Here is a 20,418-nt window from a genome sequence, read left to right as displayed (position 1 = left end):
CACAAGCCAACTCCTATCTCTGAGGATTAGTACATATCCCCAAAAGTTTGTTTCAACCTCTGTTTTGCCTCTCTTTTAGTTTCTGCAAAAGCTTGCACAGAATTATAACATGGAAGGCATTCAATAAATGTTTGATTAATTGATCAGTAGCATAAAGCAAACCAATAACCAGAGGGTCATTATACAAAGTAACAGCATACGGTCAAAATGCATTGATCTGTTTTTCAATTATGGACGAAAGGTTAATGTCTATGGAGGGAAGCGATCTATTTTAACTAAAGAAGTTCTCAGGATTACAAATTGCCAGTCATTCTGAACCACCCATCACTCAGCCATGTAGAAGTTTCAACGCTAAGTGTGCAAGTATATCACAAACCCCTTTTGCACTGCCCCCCCTTCTCCACACATTTCTTCATATCCAATCTCTGATACTTCCAGTCCACAGAAAATTGACATTCAAACACTAAATATAGCACAATCGCTGCTACTTCTTAAAATCAAACAGTAAAATTATTCCATAGCTCTTTTCTAAATTATTTAAAAGAACTTCAAAGGTATTAAAAGAACAATGTTTTATAAGCTCTTTCAAAGGAACTTGACCACTTATTTCAAGAAGAAATTCAGGGGGTGGGTGGAGTTGGGTTAGAGGGAAACTCCCAAGCACTGCTCAGGGAGTCCTAGCACTTCCCAGTGGTATTTGGCCAACCTGGCTAGATGGAGCAATGCTCAGGTCCTGCGTGGTGTAAGGAACCACCTGGACCACCCTGGAGATGGTTGAGGGCCACCAGAGTCAGACCCAGCAGAGCTTTTGGCCTCCAGGTTAAAACCAGCAGCACCCAGGGAACCATGCAGTGCTAAAGATTTAGTCCCTGTCCATTATTCCTAATATAGCACAGTATCAGGGGGCTGGAGCGATAGCACAGCGGGTAGGGCGTTCGCCTTACAAGCGGCCAACATGGCCGACCCGAGTTCGATTCCTCCGCCCCTCTCGGAGAGCCCGGCAAGCTACCGAGAGTATTCGATATGCCAAACACAGTAACAACAAAGTCTCCAATGGAGACGTTACTGGGCCCGCTCGAGCAAATCGACGATCAACGGGAGGGCCTTTACCTTTACCTTTACCATGTTTACTTAAAAATAAACAACACAATACTCTTTAAGCTAGTCTTCCACTAGATCCATCTCAGCTATGATTATGCCTGGTCAAGCACAATGACTAACAGCTGTGTAAAGATAATTGCATCTGTCAGTTGGTGCTAAACCAGCTAGGATTTGATGACCAACAAAACATTTCCTATCCAATGAAGAAAAGATCAAAAGACCAAGGGATTGGGAGGCTTGCCTGCTCTGTATGTACAGTACATATACTATATAAAATACTATACAAAATCTCTATATAGATTTTCTATTTTGGGGTCTGAAGTCACTGTCATTTAGTCTTGGCCTGTAAATCAATATCTGGATGGTCTCACATATGATCACAGGGTAGATTTTGGAGCAAATGGAGCAGATTTGTATACTGGCCCCAACCCCTGTCCTTTTGAGGGAACTTGGAGATAACTCGGGGAATTGACAATAAACTACATATAAGGTACTCTGAGATATAAAAAGGTACTAGTTATTTCAAGATCACTGAACATGCTATAGTACAGCTAAAGAACAGCTCCATAAGTTTGACCTGACTGTTGCGACATAGCATAAAAGAGGCCACCTTCATCCATATTGATCACCTCATATTCAATTTTTGTTTTCAATTCCACAGTAACTCTAGTGTCGGGAATCCTTTCTACCCACCAAAGAGGAATTCACTATCAGTTCACCAGGGTGTGAAGTAAGGAATTGGTAGAAATGTTCTGGTTCTGAATATGACCTATGTTCTTAAGAATGATGAAATCTCAGCAACATCTCAACATTCCATTGTGAACAAATTCAAGATGTCAAGAGCATTGAAAAATCAGTGTTCACTAGAGAGATACCATTTCTATATCTACAACTCCACACCTCCTAATTCAGATTTCACTAATGTCCTTTATCACCAACAGATAGAACTATCTTTGTTCATTTAGCCCATAGAATTAATTTTCAAACATTTGACCACTTTAAACTTAAAGTTTTTCATACTTTGCCAAAGTTGAATGATCTTAATTATCATCTCCTCTGAGAATTACTGCATATCTAGCAATTAGACTGGATGCTTTGTGTACACTTTCATATGCATCAGACTCTTGTAGTTTGTACTCAGCACAGAAACAAGAAATGAAAGCAGTGTGCCAAACCTGTGATGGAATTAGTTTACTATGAAACATTGATGCAAATGGGCCTCCATACAACCTACAACATGAAATGTATTGCTCGCTCTTCATCAGCTGAGGTAAAATTCTTCTCTTTTCTTAGTCCTGACACTTAGACAATGCCTTAAATACAACACTACCTCCATCTAATTTTATATATGATACATGGTATTAATACATCAGAAATCAGCAAAACAACTGCCAGTGGGCCAAATCTGGTAGCTGGCTATTTTGCAAATAAAGACTTATTGGATCACTGTCATATCCATTCAATTCTACATTGTCTATATACAGATGTGATTTTAGACCTTTCCACACATGCATACTGGTGCCAGTTCGTGGGCCTGGGATTGAAAACCAGTGGTCCATAATTGTTTTTAATTGTCAGTCCCATAACTTCAGAGTTGAACAGATTACCACTTTAGATCTGCAAACCGTAAAATATTTACCAGCTAAGACTTTTCAGGAATAATTTTCAGATCTCCCTTCATTATAAATCATAAGGAAAATGAACTGCTTATTCAGAATAACCTCCTCCATAGTGCAACAAAACAACTCTAGAATAGATATATTTTACCCATGACATATTTGATATGCCAAAAACAGTAACACCAAGTCTCACAATTTGTTGTGACACATTGCTGGTGCCCACTCAAGGAAACCGATGAACAACAGGAGGACAGTGCTACTGTGCTACAGTAACAAAAATGAATATATATTTATGTAACAGGTAATAAAATTTCTGGGGTATATATGTAATATATAATAATATACATCTATATCCCATCAGAAGTTTTGCTATTTTCAGGGGAGTAGATGCTCCAAAACAGTGCTCACTGCACCCTGAGGGTCACTCCTAGTAATAGCAACCAGACTGGACAAGTCAATGCTGGTGACAGGTCGTGTTGGGGAGCGAGAAGGTCATAAGGTGCCAGCAATTCAAAGCCTGGGGGCTTCCAACCCTTTAAACTATCTCCCCAGGCCCAGTACTTCTGTTACTCAAATTTGTCTTATAAGCATTTTCCATCTTATCTGTACCTCACTTCACTAGATTCTTTGTGATAGATAGATAGATAGATAGACAGATAGATCTCTCACATGTGGGCAATACAGGGCATAGAAGGGGGTATAACAAATGCCCAAAGGCAATAAAAACTGAGAACTTGTCTTCAATACAAAGTTTACCATGGAGAAGGAGGGAAAAAGAGGAGGTTGGAGGCCACTGGGACAGTGGTGGCATGAAGTGGACACTCTGGTGGAGAGTATGGAACTGGAATGTGTTATACATAAAACTGAATATTAGTAGTATTGTAAACCATGGTCCCTAAAACAAAATTAAATAAAAATATATGGCCCTAAAGATATATAGAGATAATATATGTAATAAACATGTATAATTTCTTCACCAGAAGTTGAATCTAGGGTCTCACACATACAAGGGATGTGCTCTGCCAGTTATTCCAACCCCACATATTTTACATTTTTTTAATCAAAAGTAACTCGGGGGGGGGGGGAATGAAGTTCTGAATTTTACTGATTCAGTGCTATAATACAACTTGAATTTAGTACAAGTTACATGGAAATGAAGGGTAAAAAAATTGTGATGACTGTCAGCAATAGAGAAAAAAAAATAATATAGCCCACACAACTCAGCTCTCCCCAGAGTTGTCAATGGAAGATCTTTCACATATATGCAGAAGGAAAGAGGCCAATGGACAAAAGTTTTCACATTTGGGTTTCTAACAGATGCTAGATAATGAGCCAGGTCTATCCAAACATCAAACAAGAACCCTTTCCCAGTCCATGACAAGTTGATGTAAGAATACCTCAAAACACATCCATGGCTGAAATCATGGGCCTGCTACAGGAAGGAGTTTGGTCAATGTATTCCTTTCTGGACTGCAACCTTACTCAACCTGGCAACCCTTGGGGAAAGCTGTCCCAAAGCTATCACCAGGAGACTGGTGCATGCTCACATTTGGTTTAGTACACACCAAACTGATCTTCAGGGTTGGCCTTTAATTTACTGCTACTTAAACATTGGAATAATTCACCAAGAGACTTTTCCTCTTGGAAAACCTGGAACTGGAAAACCCTATGCTCACTCTCCTGCAGGCAGCAGCCTCTTGAGCTGGGGTGGTGAACCCCATTGGAGCAGGGACGCCTTTAACTCCAAACACTCCCCACCACTATTATCTCCCTTGACCCTGAATGAGGCTGGGACCCTCTCCAGTGTTCCTGGCATTGTGGATTTTTCACACCTGACCTGCTTCATGGCATTTGATTTTCAACCCAGGGCCGGCCCTCTCCATGAATTGATGTCTCCAAATGGATGAGAAAAGTGATTTCTTTTTTGTATTCTCTGACTCAGAAGTAAACCCTGGCCCTCCCTCTTGGCTAGTAACCATCTACAGGCACAAAGCACAGACATGCTTTGCCTACCATACCCCATTAGGTCTGTGAAAAAGACAGTCTCCGCCCTTGTGGCCCACCACTGAGAACTTCTATTCTTTTGTCTCCTCTGTCCTCAGTATTTGCATGAATACCACAGCTCCATGTTAGACATCTTGTTTCTGTGAGCAGCACAAAGACAATAACTATTAAAAAAATCCCTAGTAGGTAAAATACCCTTTGAGAAGATTGTTTTCCCGTCGGAATCAATGGAGCCCTGCTCTAGGGGAAGGATCAGAAGAAAGATTTCAGGGGCAATCACTTTGCTGTATAGAAGACTTTGAATACCCTGAATGATCTCTGAATTGGATCTAGTGTCCCCAAGCTGAGTCACTGCAGGAAGTGGGTATTGTCTAATATGTAGAAAACTTTTTGCTTCAAGTGTCAATCTACAGACAGATGAACAAAAAAAAATACAACATATACATCATCATCTGTTATGCACTCCATTGAGTATATATCTATCTGAATGCACACATGTATTTATGTATGCTTATGTATGTAAACAATGGACAATCACTCATCCTTAAAAGGGAAGGAAAGTCTTACACTATAACAGAGATGAACCATGAAGATATTATGTTAAAAGATTCAAATAGGTCATAAAAGAACAAATACTGTACATTTTGACTTAAGTTGAGTACCTAGAATCATCAAATTCCTAGATCATAAGATAAAAGACTGGCTGCTAGGCCTGCTGGTATGGGAAGATGGGAATGAGGAATTAGTGCTCCATGGTCACACAACTTCAACCGGAAAAGAAGAAAAGGTTATGAAGATGGATGGTCATTGTGAGTTGACAGTAGTATGACTAGACTTAAGGCCACTCATGGAACTGTATGTTTTTAAGTGGGCCCATTTTATGTCATGTATAATGTACACAGTAAAAACTGCTTTAAATCTAAGGAGGATGTACTTGGGATAAAGGGGTAGAGGAGGGGAGAGCCCTTTTCCCAGCTGGGGACATTTAGGAAATCCATACTGACTGTACCTTTGTGACATTCACTCTGAAGACAAGCACGGGGGTATGAGAATGATATGTTCCCTCTCCACCTGGTGACAGGCCAAGCTGACGGGAGAGAGCAAGACCAGAAAGGTTGGTCTGGTGCTCTCATATACAGATGACTCACCAGAGAAGAGTTCCTGTCCACACAGTGGAGCCATTCTTACGGAGCCGCGTAAACAGCTAGACCACCTGGGAACCTAGGAAGGCCATACTCAGCGCACATCTCAGGCCGCGGAATCATGAACATTTCAGCTCTTTCCAAGTACATTCTAAGTCTGGAATTTTTGTGCAGAAGTTTTCTTTTTGCACAAAGTTATTCTTGCCATGGATGCGATGGCAACACCAGATAGGCATAACAGAGCTGTGCACAAAACCAGTATCTCCTTAAATCTATTTTGGTCATGCAGAGGGTTGGTATGATGGCAGGATGGTAGGTGGATAACCATGTGACAGTCTGTGCCCAGGGACCAAAAATTGGCACCCACCATGAGCAATTTCCATTTTTCATGCCACCATGATTTCAACTCATCCAGAGGAAACTTCTCTTTAAGACTGTGCTTCTAAATAAAAACATGGGATTCAAAAAATCTCAGACATGCAAGTGAGGAGAATCTTTTTAGAAATTCCTTCTATAAAACATATAAAAATTGAACTCATGTAGCATGAAGGTGGTCAAGTAAAATTTACAAAGATGCTATAGGAGCATTGGAAACAGACTTTTATTTAACAGAAACTTACACAAGCTTGATACAAACCCTACATTATGCAAAGCTTTATCACAATTCTACACATGTTATAACTTGTGGGAGTTGGTTGGAGAGCAGACTATTATCATAATTATCAGCATCTTGAAAAGGGACATTTTCTATCAGAAAACGTCACAGAAAAGGAATACAAAATGATACAAAGACACTCTTGGTGATTTCCCCCAGGGACTGGCCTTGAATGAGAGACCTGAGAGATGGGCAGAAAGTCTGCACCCCAATTACCCCTAGAAAGGCAAAAGAGAGAGAGAGATCTCAGGCTCAGAACCATTTCAGTAACACTGTCTCTCAAGACTTCTGAAAACAAGAATATTCAGCCTTGGATTGTAAATTTATTATTCTGACTCGGCTTTATAAATAAGGGAAAATTCTTGAGAACATGGTCATGGAAGAGACTGGGAGCAGAACCCAGTGACCCATCCTATTCACCCAGCTCCTCATTAAGAGGTAGGCACCATGTTGATGGCATTTCAGAGGTCACAGCATTCACTGTCCCAATAGGGCCATAAAAGAACATGCTAGAACACTCTCTTTTTCCCTTGATCCCTACCAACAACTGAATTTGAGGTCACCATTACTCAGGTTGGCTTTTCTTGCCAGTGGAGGCAGTGCTAGAATCTCAGAGTCCCTCAAAGCCAGCTTGGCAGAATAGTCCCTTCGCAAATCTCCGCTAGGTGTTGTTAGCTGACTGAATTAAGATCATCTCAGCATCTGCTTATATTCTGTTGTTGTTGTTGTTGTTGCTGCTGCTGCTGCTGCTGTTTAAACTTCCTTCACTGCATTATTTTAAAACAAAACAGTCTGCCTTTGAATCTGTTGAACTTGCAGAGATATATTTAATCAGTAGATGGGATTCCTTTCAGAAGGAGGCCTCTTCAGACAGGATAACCAGGAGGCAGGCTGCTTCTTGACATTCAGATAAATGGGACTTGCCTGGGGTGAGGAGAGAGGTTTGGGTGGGGGAAGGGGGTGCAAAGAGACTGCTGATAGCCTTTGTGGCTAATTTATTTCTGTCAAGTCTTAACACATAATCATTTAACATCACCAACACTTTCAATAGACTTTTGAAGAAAAAAAAAAATCTTAGTACTCCTCACTTACCACATCCAACTCGCAAAAATAAAAATACCTAAAGCACATACATGAATGGCTTTTTTAAAAAAGCCTGAGAGAGCAGAGTTGATCTTTATTTTCTTATTAAAATCTGGGGTATTTTTCCTTAGGGTTAATATGCAGTCTTTATTTTACATTAAGTACTCTTTTGATTTCATGTCTTCACAAAATTGCTTTTAATTTTTGAAGTAGAAGGTACTTTAAACAAAAATATTGTGCATTTTCAGCAATTTTTTTCTTTTAAATATTGAAATAAATAAAATAGTTAACTTTTTTTTTGTCAGTTTGTTTGTGTTCAGTTCTTTCTATTGTAGAGCAATTCCAGTCTGACCCGGGTACTTTCCCACAGACACTTAAAGAAAATGTAATGAAGAATTTTTTAAAAAGGAAAAAATAAAATCTTCTTATTGCACAAACTTAGGCCATTCCCGAGATTCTCTGAGCTGAGCTGAGTTGCACTGGAGGTTTTTCCACAATCCAGGCTCCTGTGTTGACTGAAACACACGCGCAGGAAGGGGCCGGGCAAGGGAAGAGGAAGAGAAGGAGGAAGAAGAGGAGGAGGAGGTGCTCATCATTGTGGCTTCTTTCCACCTTCTTCGGAAATGGCTTGCTTGAAGGAGGTTGACGTCCCCGGGTCACAGAGTCGACTGCAGAGGGAAAGGCAATGCAAGATAAAACAAAAAACAACAGCATAGAGCGACTACCTAAAAAAGGAAAGGCTGAAATTAAAAGGAGGGAGATGGAGATGAAATGAATGAAAATCAAAATTAAATGAGTAGATAAAACCCACCAGCACACAGACACACCAATGGGGCCAAGGTCAGGTGTGTGGAGAACCAGGCTAGCACCCTGGGCTTGCACACAGCAGTGTGCAGCCAGTCAGGGAGGGGGCTGGGCAGGGGATGCCAGGCAGCTGCTACTGGGCAAAAGGAAACAAAGGACACAGCTGGAGTTTCCATTCCTAGGAGGCTAGTATAAAACTGGGGATAAAATACTTTTTCTCCCTTCTGCTTATAAAACGTATTTTTCACTGCTAAAACTACCACCCAAGGATCATGATGGTACAATGTCTTCCTGTGACCTAAGTAGATGCTGAGTTGTCTGCTATAGGATCAGTTGCAGTCACAGAAAACCCCAATGGATGCTTTGGGCACAATAGCTTCACCACCAATTCTGTTCCCAAGTAACACCTGGGTTTCAGAATTACTCAGAGAGAGAACTAAGTCAAGACACCTTCTGCAGCCCTCAGCTAGCCCAGTAATCCCAGGAAACCTCACAACCTGGTAGCAGTTCAAACCAGGTAAGCTTTTAGCCTGGATAGGTACCCATCAGGCATGGGTTCTGCTTCTAGCCAAAATAAAATCTGCCAAGTTATTTTGGTCTTTGGAATGAAGTCTTGGGGCCAAAGGAGTCCAAAGGAGTAAGCATTAAAACCATGGACTATCGCATTTCACCCCAGAAGCAGTTCTTGAGAACAGAGTTGGGAACCCCTAACTGTGCCTAACTTGTGTTGAGCCGAGTGACAAGGGAGAAAGGAATGGTAGGAGGGGCCTAACTGGAAAATGGCGAAGCCAGCAGGGAATATGGCTCAAAACCACATGAGCAACAATTCCAAAATCAAATATCCCCAGTCCTGTTCCCCATTTCTTCTTCTAGAGCCCAAGGTATCACTACTCTCTGGTCCACTTATCACTCTGGGCTAGACACAATTCTGTAGCTCTTTGTCTACTGAGGTTTTCAAAGGAAGCCTGAGAAGGACCTCCCTCCCACTGAACCTAGGTTCTCCCTCCACACTTAGGTTCTAGGTATGGAGGGAGGGTTCTTCTTTTACTTCATCTAAGGTTCACTGAACCTAGGTTCTCTCTCCTCTTCCCTTCCCTTCCTGTTCTTTCTATCTCACTTCTCAAATCTGTCATTCTGGCGCACCTTTCAGATTCTCTTCCTCCTGCCTAACGCTCATCTTCTCTCCATGGTCCACATGCTTCCAACCCTTTCACTCCAGTGATAAAATTAGTTGGCTTTCTCCCATTCTCCCACAGAGTGCTTGTCACATTCTTCATAAAGTATTCCTCTTGTTGGACATCTATCAAACTTCTGCCTCCTGTCAGGATTCTGTCCCTCTCCTGATGTTCAACCTGCTTTCTCTGGTCAGCTGCCACCAGCCACTTTTCTAGTGAGTCTGTCTTCATAACCATACTCTGACACACACATACACACACTTCTTCTTTTCCTTCATCTAAAGTTACTAGATAATAGCTGGTTAGTTGTTCCCAGCTTGGTGCGCCTGATAATCATTTTCTCTTCCATTTCCTTTAGCTGGGACAATGACAACTCCCCGTGTCCTTTGCTTTTCTGCTCTCAGTGTCCGCCTTCCAAAGAGGCTCAGCTTCCTATCTACCCTTCCATGCATTTCACCTTTCTCATTCCTCTTGTCCTCATATTCTCCTCATCTCTCTCACTCTCCCTCATCTCTCACCACCACTTCATTAAGGCGCGTAAGTCTCATCTACCTACCTACTTTGACCTGATGAGTAGATATTGACATGATTTTTCCAAACTTGCTCTCAATGTTTTTTATTAAGCATCAGCTATGGCTAGAATGAGACCTTACATTATTCCCACTTTAGTAGCTCAGAAAATATTGCTTAGTCCTCGATTTATTTCAACACTTCTGCCACAATGGTGTCAAGCACTGTCCAAGGGACATAAATGATATCAACTTTTCCCTCAAGGAACAAGCCATCTGTTTGAAAATAAAGACTACAATCATATTGTGTTGTGATGAGCACTAGACTAGTAACATGAATAAAACACTATAGAACAACACTAATGCATCTTTCAAAGTTGTGACTTTTGCTGTTTTACATGGTTTATGTTGGGATTCCCAGCTTTGCTTTCTTGTCAGCTCTACCTCCATTCTCTCTGACATTCTTTCCTATAAATAGCAACAGGCAGTCTAAAGTTCTTTACAGATCTGGCTGGCTTCCTCTAAGAAACACTGACTCATTTGTTTTACGAAAATAATCACATCTCACCCCAGTATGCTTTTATAGGTTGGTAAGGACTTCTGGATATCTAGTCCTCCCATGAAGATTTAAAATAAATCTATAAACCAATAAATTCAAGTGTTCCCAAGTTCAAATTTATCCCACTCTTCACGGGTCTCAGAGGTCATCTGTATACTCCTGTATTCAGTCCTTAGTCTCCAGCAGGACAAATGCATATATGAACAAAAAATTGTCATCTATGGTCCTTACATATACTTGACTGAACCTCAGCTGAAAGGTTAAATGTCTGCATCACAAATAATAGAATAAGCCAATCATGCATTCCCTGATAGGATGCACCAAGAAGAACATAACAGCAGTTTTGAGATATTCTTACCAAATGTGCATGACCTGATTTAATCATTATTAAACAGCACACAAACCTAAAGTGTAGGTTTCAACTTTCTAAGAATTATTAGCCTATGCTCTCATAAATATCAAGATTGGGCTGGAGCAATAGCACAGTGGGTAGGGCGTTTGCCTTGCACGCGGCCGACCTGGGTTCGATTACCAGCATCCTACATGGTCCCCTGAGCACCACCAGGGGTAATTCCTGAGTGCAGAGCCAGGAGTAACCCCTGAGCATCACCGGGAGTGATCCCTCCAAAAAAAAAGAATATCAAGATTATGAAAGACAAAGAAAAAACTACTCTTGGGTTTTAAAAGTATATAGCTAGTGGTTCAGAGAGTATGCAGTAAGTAAGGCACTTGCCTTTTTTTTTTGCATGCACTTGTTTGATCTCTGGTAGCATATGTGATCTCCTGAGCACTATCAATATTGATCCCTAAGTACAGATTCAGGTGCATCGCCCTGAGCATCAAGAGGGAGCCCAAAAGCAAATCCAAAAAGACATACATAAATAAAAGCAACATGTGATACTAAACTGGATCTTGGACCAGGAAAAGGATATTAGTGAGACAAAATTGTTCATAATTTGGATAAGATCTACTGATTATAGAATAGCATGAATGTTCATTTTTTTAAGTATGATTATTGTATTGTTTGGAGACACTGGGTTAAAATTATATAGAGGTTCTTTACATTGTTTGTGTGGATTTTTTAAAGTCTTAAATTATCTCCAAAACTATTTTAGAATGTTTTCTTAGAAGGCCTATAAATAAATTTTTTATATAGGCCAGTATTAAGGCACTTTGAAAACCTGAATGCTAATGCATTTTAGCTAATAATTTAGTTCCAATAGGGTATTATGCCACTCTTGGCTATTTTTTGACTTGAGCAAACAGTTTGTCTTATACTGTAACTTTGACTAAATGGTCAGGGATTTCTTACATGAAGCACAGTTGCATCATAGGATGGAATCTTTTCATACTGGAAAACCTGGACACGTGACCCAGTCCTGACATGCTCACTCTCTGCCACTTCACCATTCCTACCAGTCACACACATTCCCCAGTGTGGTTAAGAGAACCTGGACCATTTAGAAAGCTTGACCTCAGTTCTCTGGAGAGTGAGTAGGAATTTAGATATTGCTACTTCCTAGCAGGATTTGAACATGCAGCGAGAAGGTACATGTTTTGCTTTGTTTCATTTCACAGCATCAAACCCTCCTCTTAATCCAATGAGGTCTTTAATGAAAGACCTCAAAGTTCTTCAATGATTATACTCAAGAAATCTTGTAAATATGATCCATGGAGAAGTCAGTATAGACTGGTCAAGAGTATTAGAAGACCGAGACACTACAGCTTGATTCTAGAACTTCAACTAGTCATCTCACCAACTCTAACCTGAATTTCCTTACCAGTACAATGGGAACAAATAATATTAATTCTACCTCTCAGGATTATTTTAAGACTCATCATGAGATAATGTTGGTTATAAATTAGGATAGGTTAAGAAATGTTCTTAATCTAGAGATAGAGAAACTGAGGCAGAAATTCATTACAACAATCTCACACCAGGACTGAGAGAACACAGAAGATTTCACCTCTAGGCTTTTACTCAGTACAGTAAAAATGCCCCAACTCAAAAAATCTGCAATGCAAGTAACTTCACTTCTTCTAAAAGCTAGACACAATCTAAAATTTAAAATCTTAAATTTCCTTTGTGGCAAAATTCCTAATACCTGAGCCCATTCAAAATTTTAAGGACCCATTCAAGATCACATTCATCAGATGTAACAGATTGGGATAATATTAATTAGTTTTATTCTTCCACGAAGTGAGACCCTCCAAACAGCCTTCCGCTGTCTCCCCAAGTAATGATCTTGTGCTCCCTCAAGTACTATATGAAAGCAGTATGAGGCTGCAGCCCATTAGGTGCACAGAGAGATGCAAAGTAAGCAGGAAGACTTAAAGGGAGACTATTGATGTGAGCATCACATTTTTATTAAATCCTTCTCTCTAAAATACCAGTAGCAAATTGCATTACTGGTTTTAAAGTACCTTTGAAAAATTAAATGCATATTTCTAACTCCCACTGTTACAGCAATTCGAGGCCTTAATTTCTACATAGTCTCAGTAACAGAAATAGAGGATCAGATTGTTCTAGGTAGGGGGAAAAAATCAGCGACAACCATAATCACCTATACATCAACATTTCCCCTGCGGGGGATTTCAATATTGTAACAAATTTAGAAAGTTCTATATCTTTGATTCCCCTGTCTTTGTGCTTGAACTCAGAAAATAAGGTGACAGTTATGAAGTATTTAGGGTAGGGCTTTACTGAGCTGAGGACAAAGGAAACTAGTCTGATCAATTTTATCTTGAGGACTCTAATTTAATATTAAAATTTAAGTTGAGATTCTACTTAACAAAAGCAAAGACAAAAGGATAGTTTGACTAATATTGGCTGCTCTTACAATGTTTGCAACTCCTGAGGTCACAAAAGAAGATCTTTGTCCTTGATAGGCATTAGAAGAGCTTGTCTAGAAGTGGTATCTGGAAGTTGAACTCTCTATACTGTTCTGCACAGAATTTTCATTGGAATTCTCTGTTGGGGGAGCTAATGATTCACTCTTCAGTTTTGAAATTGTTTTTAATAAGGTTATCTTTTAAAGATATGTTCATTACAAATGCCCCTATCATTAGTTGGACTTGAGAAAAAGCAAAGGAGAGGTGTGAGTATATATGTATTTGTGTGAATATATGTATATACAGAGAGATATATACATACACAGATAAATGGATACATACAGATATATACTTCTGTGTGGATAATTTACATGTTTATTTTTGTGGAATATAAGATCATGAGACTGATGCGCTGCCTACTGCACTAAGAAGCGATAGCACAGCAGTAGGGCATTTGCTTTGCACGCAGGCAGTCAGGCTGACCTGGGTTCGATTACTCCGCCCCTCTCAAAGAGCCCAGCAAGCAACCAAGAATATCTCACCCTCATGGCAAAGCCTGGCAAGCTACCCATGACGTATTCAATATGCCAAACACAGTAACAAGTCTCACAATGGAGACGTTACTGGGCCTGCTCAAGCAAATCGATGAACAACGAGAGGACAGTGCTACAGATAAGATCATAGAAGAAGCAGCACAAATGATATATTGTAAAAACAACAGACAAAATATAGATTATAATATAATCCTGCATCAGATTGCTAATGTTTAAAACTAGATACTTTATTAGTTATGCAGCTTTAGGTACAATTTTTTTTTTTACTTTTTTGGGCCACACCTGGCAATGCACAGGGGTTACTCCTGTCTCTTCACTCGGGAATTACTCCTGGAGGTGCTCAGGGAACCATAAGGGATGCTGGGGATCGAACCCAGGTTGGCCGCATGCAAGGCAAATGCCCTACCTGTTGTACTATCACTCCAGCCCCATTTAGGTACAATTCTTAACTTTATTATTAAAGCCTTGGTTTCCTCATCTGTAAACTGAGGAATAATTTCACGTATCAGGAGGTTCAGGGGAACTCAGGAAGATTTAATGAACTATCTAAGGGAAAGTACTTGAACAATGTCTGCCACGGAACAATGTAAGCCATTGTTAGAAAGAGAAAGTGGGAAAAGACAGAACATCAACTCTCCTGGCCTCTGTAAACCAGCTGGCCAGCTTCCCCCTGTATGTCTCCATGACTGCCTGCTCACCACTCTCTCAAAATTAATTCACTTAACCTCTCTGAGTTCATCTTTTTCAACTGTAAGATTTGAAGTTGATCATCTCCAAAGTTTCTCTGTCCTTGTAGGTTTTTGAGGGTATAAATTCTGAGTCTCTTGTATTCAAAACTGCTCAGAAAAAATGCTCAGATGCATTACTATGTTAGGACCAGTTGCTATACAGCTCAGAAAAATTAGGACATCTACTACCCTTTGCAGGGGAAATTGGAGATCAAGTTATACTAGGTAAAATAGACAAGGAATAGCCATGCTCTGATAAATCTTTCCAAGAGAGTTTGCCTTATTTAGACAGCTCTTCATCCTTGGTTCCCCTTCAGAACTCTGAGTCTGACTCTGGAGTTAGGTGACAATGTTATATTTTAATGATATGGAATTTTAAATTTTTCAAGTTCTAAGGCAAACTGTCATTGAGAATTCTCAGACTACAAACAACTACACAGACTTCAAACGACACTACAGATTGGCTGGACACATTTTTATTAAGATGGAAGCTCACATTTTATCAATGAAAGAAAATCATAATGCCTTGAATCCAATATCTGAGTGAAAGTCACAGAACAGATGAAGGAAAGTGGTAGAGAATGACAGCCAGAGCAGGTTGGAGCTCCTAAACAGAAACCAACTGGAACCAACGATACTGACTTTTTCACACATGTGTGCATGCCGGGATATGACAGTGTTGGAAGTTTGTGTCGTATTTTCTAGGAACAGGACCACATACAGATTAGGAGAACCTCCCCCAAGTGGTGGAAGTTTGTGTCGTATTTTCTAGGAACAGGACCACATACAGATTAGAAGAACCTCCCCCAAGTGGGTGAGGTTGTTACTTTCATTCTCCCACAACTGAAGACAAATGCCAAGACAAGCATTTACACATTTCAAGCAGGAGGGAAAAGTAGCATCCCTTTCTTTCTCCACCTATCAGAGAAGCACAAAGGATCCATTTGTGAGCTCTTTACTACAGGGTCCTTGCTTTTGTGTTTGGGTGGTTATTTTGATGAGAGTTCCAATTTACAGGCATCTGCAAAAGCCTAATTGTCTAAGCAGTTCCTTCCCAGATACTAGCCCATTGCCTGGAAAGCTGAGGGTTAGTGCCTGTGTCTAGGGACTTGTGCCCCCCCTGAGGTCCAAGACTTTTTTTTTTCTTTTTGGGTCACACCCAGCAATGCACAGGGATTACTCCTGGCTGGCGGTGCTCAGGGGACCATATGGGATGCTGGGAATCGAACCTGGGTCGGCCGCGTGCAAGGCAAACGCCCTACCTGCTGTGCTATCTCTCCGGCCCCTCAAGGCTCTTTTGGGTGGGAATTCAGAGCTTTCCTATAGCAAGTCTAAGGGTTGGGTTTCATCTTAGATCTTCTTTACCAATGGATTAGTCAAGGATGTCCTATAGGTATTAACTATTCCAGCAGTATTTGGAGCAGACACTAGCATTCCCAGATACATAGCCTCACTGTCCTCACAACTCCTCCTTCCACCCATTATCACCACTAGTTCCCTAGATCCACTTTCGGGTAGAGCCAAGGGAGAGTCAGCCAAGCATGCCCCAGCCATCTTTGATCCTGGTTGAAGCCAGAAGCCCACACAGAACCCTTCCTGAGCTCCACTACCACACCTAAACCCACACAGGCATACATGCACACACAGAAAGCCAAAGGCTAGGTGGGAGCCCTGCCAGCAGCCACTCCCCATTTGGGATCTAAACCCGGGAAAAGAAAAAAACAAACTGGGGTGCAAAGGAAAGAAAGAAATAAAAACACAAAGAAAACTAAACTGTGATGGTTTGACCCTCCTGTTCAGAAAGGTCAGTGGGGGACATACCTTTTGACCGGGACCGCCCAGCTGTTCATTCAGGGGACTGCCAACAAGGTGGAGGAGGGTCTTCTCCATCTCCCCAGGGGCCTTGAGCAAATGTTGCTTTGGTTTATTTCAGGAGGTGCTATTGGAAACATAAAACAAAGTGCCTGCAGGACACTATAAAAATAGAAGAAATACAGGAGACTTGATCATCCAACGGGAATTTATATGCTTTTTAACAGGGGCAAGGGGAGGGGAGGTGCACGGTGAGGTATCGTCCTTCCCTCCGGACAGTGGTGCTGGCTGGCTTGGTCACTGTAGAGTCCATGACTTGGGGCTTCCATTCCAGTCCTGCATTTGGATATTGCTCTTCACCAGGAGGAGAGTGGGGGGAAAGCAGCCACATGAAAACGACTGAGGCCGAGCTGACGAGGAGGAAGAAGCCAGGAGCCACTGCTGGTTCAGGGGCCAGGTGCTGGCAGGGGTGCCATGCACAGATCTCCCCCCAACTTCTAGAAATAGCTGACATTTTCTCACAGGCAGGAAGGAGGATGGAAAGGTCAGGGAGAAGAGGGGAGGAGGGGTGTGTGTGGGGAGCCACCATTACGGGGGGCACAGACTATGCCAACATCAACGTTGGCACTTGCGGAAATGCTCCTGACTGGGTTCCCCATCATAGTAAACCCACCCCCAAAGGTTTCCTTCTAACCAGGGTTTCACTGCATGTCTCTGAGTTCCCTTCTCTCTAATGCTAAAGAAAACAGAAAGGTCCATGTCTAAGAAATGCTAGAATCTATCAACAACAGTGTTGTGATGTGACTGGGTCTTTGTTTCCAAACCCAATATTCCTCCTCTCTTCATCTTGCCAATGAGTGTGAAAACAGGAAATCAACTCTGCTCATGTCAAAAAGATACCCTCCCCCCAAAACAACAGCTCTTCCACCTTGCTTCCTGCTTCTATAGAGATAATCAGGCTGCAAGGCCAGCAGGCCGTGGGGCTAGGACACTCAGCTCTCTGTGTCACTGTAGTTTGTGCTTTCTTTTGGACCTACCCACAAATTGAGGGGCGGGGAAAGGGCACGCAGGAGGTGAGAGGGAGAAGCAAGGAGGGAGGGGAAACCTAAAGTTGTTTCTCATTTAAAAAAAAACAAAACAAAACAAAACAAAAAAGTAGCTCAGAACCAGAACAATGACCAAAGTCAGAGGGGACGGCAGACGGCCCCCAGAGTCAGTTCCGTGGGCTTAGCAAGTGCCCTTTTTATCTGCTGAGGGGGAGCCCCGGCCACCGCGGCGTCCTCGGCAGGCGCGAGGCTCTTCCAAATCGTCCTCATCAAAGCCGTGGAAAGTCGAGGTGTCACTTTCTGACGTGGAACCGAATAAGTCCTCCGTGGTGCGTGCTGCAGCCGCTGCCTTCTCCTTCCTGCCTTCTCCTCCCAAATGAGCTGACATGTATGATGAATATATCAGCACATGGGTTAAGCAACAGACAGCATTATTAATATTCTGATTACATTATGACAATGTTATTCTTAATAGCACGATCATAAACCATTGCACATCAAAAGGTATTACCAGGAAGCATCCCCTGGCCACAGGGGTCAAACAAAGAATTCCTCCCTCCCTGGAAAGATATTGTCTTTCCCACCGTATGTGTGTCCATAGCTTCTGACAGCCAAGGATTCAGTCAGGAGCTTGCTTTCTTCTCTTCCGTAGGCATACATACGCATGCATGCTTGCTCTAGTCAGTCCCAGACAATGAGCTGCCTGGGTTGGGTTTGTTTTTTTTTAAGCCTGGTTGGTATTTCTTTCGTGTGTTCAGTTGGTGTTTCTTTGAACAATGTTTGTCCTTCACTTTGACAGTCAGCTTTACAAAGGTATTACTGTCAGATAACCCATTTGAGGTGGTTAAGCCTCCTTCCATTTTATTTTTATTTTTACTCGTTTCTAATCCCATTCTTTCAGTACCCTTTCAATTCTGCCCTTACACCGTGTAGTTCATTTGCACTGAAAGCAAAAAGAAGTTGCAAAGTCTGATACATGGTAGGTAATGAAAGAGTCTATTTTCTTTAACCTCTTGAGGAAATGTCTGTGATTTGCACTCCCATACATGAGTATGAGCTACACTCATGTGTGTACGCTCACCCAGCTGCATACATACACACACACACACACACACACACACACACACACACACAAACACACCAGCCTCTACCCCCAACTGTTCAGGTCTTAATTGATTCAGAAAGTCCAAAGTTGTCAAATTTAACTCAGCACAAGAAAGTGGAAAATCGGAGTTTAAAAAACTAATTAAATACAGTATCCTGAAATCCATAAAACTCAGGTTTAAACTTGTTCACATTTTCAGTGAGTCCTAGGACTCAATGACCAAATGATGTCAAGAGACACCATTTATGGTACCAATTTCAGAAAGCTTACTCTTCCCCGAGAAACCACAATAGAGAAGAAGAAAAGGGTAAGGTGGAGCTTTCTAGGTACACCTTTCTTTGGAAGGACTTCAGAGAGACCCTAAAGAAGCAGTTTCCCATCAGTCTTTATCAGCATCTCCCATGAGCAGATCCCACCTATTCATTCCCAGAGTATCAATTATTTCAAGAATATCAGAGTTAGAACTTGATTTGGTTATCCATCAAAATTAATCTTCCACAAATACAAGGAAAAGACCTAAGCAGATTGCAAAATGTTGCTGAGAGCAGAGAGCACACTGGTCCTGGGATGGGAAAAAATACTGAATAAAGGGTCTAAATTTAAATTTCAGTAAGAAAAATCCACTCCTAGTGCCCCTGGGATCTGATTCAAGTACCCTATAACTCTTGTAGGAAAGGAAGGGAGCAAATGACAACCGTTTCCATTGAGATTTCTGAAGCTACCGTAGTAATCAATAACATTTGTTTATGGAGATAAAGATTTTGTCTGGTTACTTGCTTAAAATATATAGAAAGAATTCCTTTGTTTCCATTTCTTTTTAAATTGTAAAACACAGAACTCACAATCACATGGGTCTTCGCTTCCCACTGACATAGGCAAGTAAAGAGTCCAGTAAATCTTATGTTTGGGAAGTACATGACAGAATGGCACAGAGGGGCTATCCTGTCTGGGTCCTTAAAGTTTAACAGTTGAAAGTCTGATGCAATGGAAAACCCAGATCAGTTCCAGTGACTGATGTGCCACTCAGGTCAGTCTTGAACCCTAGACAACCCAAACATGGAATATAAATTTGCAAACAATGCAAGGGAAGTACTCAGTTGCTCCGATAATAGAAAATGTCATCATTCTCAATCCTGTTCTTAGATGTGGAGTAGAGAAGATACTGGGTATAAAGGTAGGAAGCAGCTGGGACTCCTCATTGTTGAAACCAACCATCCAATTAAATGAATTTTGCCTAATATTCCAATTAAGTGAATTTCACCTAAGTAGTTAATGAGACAGAACATAAGTCTGAAATCTTCTCTACTCCCTTTCTTGCACTTTGGCCTAGTTATAATATAAAGCCGTGTGAAATATAGGGAGGACTAACCAACCAGGACCAGTCCAAAATAACACTTTGGTTAGAATTGGAAAATAACCTGAACAAAGCTTGAAAACCTAAACTCATTTTCAGAATGAAATTGCAAGAACAAAATCACTTTTTGTTACTCTCATTTTTGGATAGGTTAAAAACAGAAATTTAAAACATGCCAAGTCAACTCCATATTAGCTCTAGGAATGTCTTCCCTTTCATTCTTTGATCTCTAAGGGTCTCTTTTGTCTGTTCTAGATGAGAAAGTGGGATGAATGACCAATGGAGGTGGCCTTTATGCAACTACTCAGGACCACAGAGCCCCAAGACTCCCACAAG

At 41.3% G+C, this 20,418-nt stretch overlaps 1 protein-coding gene across 4 annotated transcripts in view; it reads right to left on the bottom strand.

Annotated features, from left to right (window-relative positions):
* DPF3 (double PHD fingers 3) overlaps positions 1-20,418 on the bottom strand; it is a 287,861-nt gene that overhangs the window by 44,799 nt on the left and 222,644 nt on the right. Inside the window, exons 10-11 of one of the 4 annotated variants that reach the window (XM_056133735.1) lie at positions 16,587-16,704; positions 6,450-8,272 (exon numbers count right to left, since the gene is read on the bottom strand). The exons of the other annotated variants lie outside the window; for them this stretch is intronic. Coding sequence (XP_055989710.1) covers positions 16,616-16,704 — 89 coding nt within the window. The 3' untranslated portion in view covers positions 6,450-8,272; positions 16,587-16,615. Of the gene's footprint in view, positions 1-6,449; positions 8,273-16,586; positions 16,705-20,418 lie in introns of those variants that run through there. 4 annotated transcript variants of the gene reach the window in all.

This window comes from Sorex fumeus, unplaced genomic scaffold (assembly GCF_029834395.1).
Source record: "Sorex fumeus unplaced genomic scaffold, SorFum_2.1 ptg000098l, whole genome shotgun sequence".
Taxonomy (NCBI): Eukaryota; Metazoa; Chordata; class Mammalia; order Eulipotyphla; family Soricidae; genus Sorex; species Sorex fumeus.
Note: the sequence above shows the minus strand (reverse complement) of the source record. Positions and strands in the feature narration are given on the sequence as shown.